At 36.6% G+C, this 1947-nt stretch overlaps 1 protein-coding gene across 1 annotated transcript in view; it reads right to left on the reverse strand.

The window, feature by feature from the left end:
* The window catches only part of LOC106476579 (transient receptor potential-gamma protein-like), an 8865-nt gene that overhangs the window by 3357 nt on the left and 3561 nt on the right, over positions 1-1947 (reverse strand). The window contains exon 2 of the mRNA XM_013937224.2: positions 300-483. Coding sequence (XP_013792678.1) covers positions 300-477 — 178 coding nt within the window. The 5' untranslated portion in view covers positions 478-483. The remainder of the gene's footprint in view (positions 1-299; positions 484-1947) is intronic.

Below are 1947 nucleotides of genomic sequence, written 5' to 3' on the forward strand. Positions count from 1 at the left end.
TACGAACCTTGGGTTTGACCTTATAGTTTTAATATAATATGTATTATCATAATTTACGAGTTTTAAAAGCTAGTACGAACCTTGGGTTTGACCTTATAGTTTTAATATAATATGTATTATCATAATTTACGAGTTTTAAAAGCTAGTACGAACCTTGGGTTTGACCCTATAGTTTTAATATAATATGTATTATCATAATTTACGAGTTTTAAAAGCTAGTACGAACCTTGGGTTTGCCCTTATAGTTTTAATATAATATGTATTATCATAATTTACGAGTTTTAAAAGCTAGTACGAACCTTGGGTTTGTCCTTTTGCTACCGTCGTATTAAACCCGCTGGTCTTCAGGATTTCCATCAGTTCGTAGCGAAACGAGGAGATATCCTGTTTAATCTCGTTCACATCGTCCTCAGTGACTCCTTCATTATCCGCGCGTCTTTGTTCCTTGGTGATGTAACGACGTACCAGGTTATTCATGATGGTCTGGGGGTAAAGACGAAAGAAGCGTTACTCGCGACTCTTAGACTGCGAATCGAGCGCCCCGCCCCGGTAATGGTGTGTACTAATTTAGAGAAAAAAAACTATTTGATGATATGACTTTGTTTAATCAAAGCGTCAACATTTTCAGTGATTAAAATATAAGTCAGTAAAAAGTTCGCTCTGAAAGAAAGCTTTCTAAGTTTTTCAAACAAACTGTCGAGAAAATGTGATAAGTAATTCCACTGTGTAAATCAAGTTCATTCAAGAATTGTAAATCTTCGTGCTCGCCTACACTCCTAAGCCTAACGACAGAAAATGTGCTTTGAAATCAAGTTTACATAAAAATGGTGTTCTTAAGACAATATTTTTCTCGTTTTTAAAACGTTTTCAATTAATTGCCGCAATTATTTTAAGTACTCTCCAACTTTTAATAAGTGTTTCCTAAAACTTCCCTATAACCGCTCTGACTTTTCATAAATTTAACATCACAGTGTGACATAGTACATATAAAACTGAATATTTTAGAAAGCCTAAATACTACTTACTCATAAAAAATTATCAAACTCAGTGAATATGAAAACATTCGAAAAGCTTGAAAAGAAGATTATCAACAGTAATGTGGAACTAAAATGAGATGTATATTACGATAATCTCCAGCTTGGATTCCCATGGTCTGGATGTAAAGAGAAGATAGTTGAGTTAGTAATGAAAACAAACACTGATACAAAATACAAAACGATATCCAGCGGGATGCATTATTTGTAAAAAAACTTCCAAACTTTGAGAACATCATTTTATATCCGTCACTTTCAGCTCGGCATGGTTTAGGGCGCTCGAGTCGCCATCTGATCTGTGGGTCGCGAGTTCGAATCTCCGTCCCACCAAACATGCTCGCCTTTTCAGCTGTGGGGACGTTATAAGTGACGGTTAATCCCACTATTCGTTGGTAAAATAGTAGCCCAAGAGTTGGCGGTGGGTGGTGATGACTAGCTGCCTTCTCTCTAGTCTTACACTGCTAAATTAGGGACGGCTAGTGCAGATAGCCCTCGAATAGCCTTGTACCAAATTCAAAAAACCAAACCAACCTGGAGAGGTTGACACACAACAAACCATACAAACAAACAAACCTAGAGAAGTTGAACAAACCAAACCAACCTAGAGAGGTTGAACAAACAAACCAAACCAACCTAGAGAAGTTGAACAAAACAAACAAACCCAAACCAAACAAACCTAGTGAGATTGAACAACACAAACCAACCAAACCAATCTAGAGATGTTGAACAAAACAAACCAACCTAGAGAGGTTGAACAAAGAAACCAAACCAACCTAGAGAAGTTGAACAAAACAAACAAACCCAAACCAAACAAACCTAGTGAGATTGAACAACACAAACCAACCAAACCAACCTAGTGAGATTGAACAACACAAACCAAACAAACAAACCTAAAGAGATTGAACAACACCAA

The sequence above is a fragment of the Limulus polyphemus genome, unplaced genomic scaffold (assembly GCF_000517525.1).
Source record: "Limulus polyphemus unplaced genomic scaffold, Limulus_polyphemus-2.1.2 Scaffold10940, whole genome shotgun sequence".
Taxonomy (NCBI): domain Eukaryota; kingdom Metazoa; phylum Arthropoda; class Merostomata; order Xiphosura; family Limulidae; genus Limulus; species Limulus polyphemus.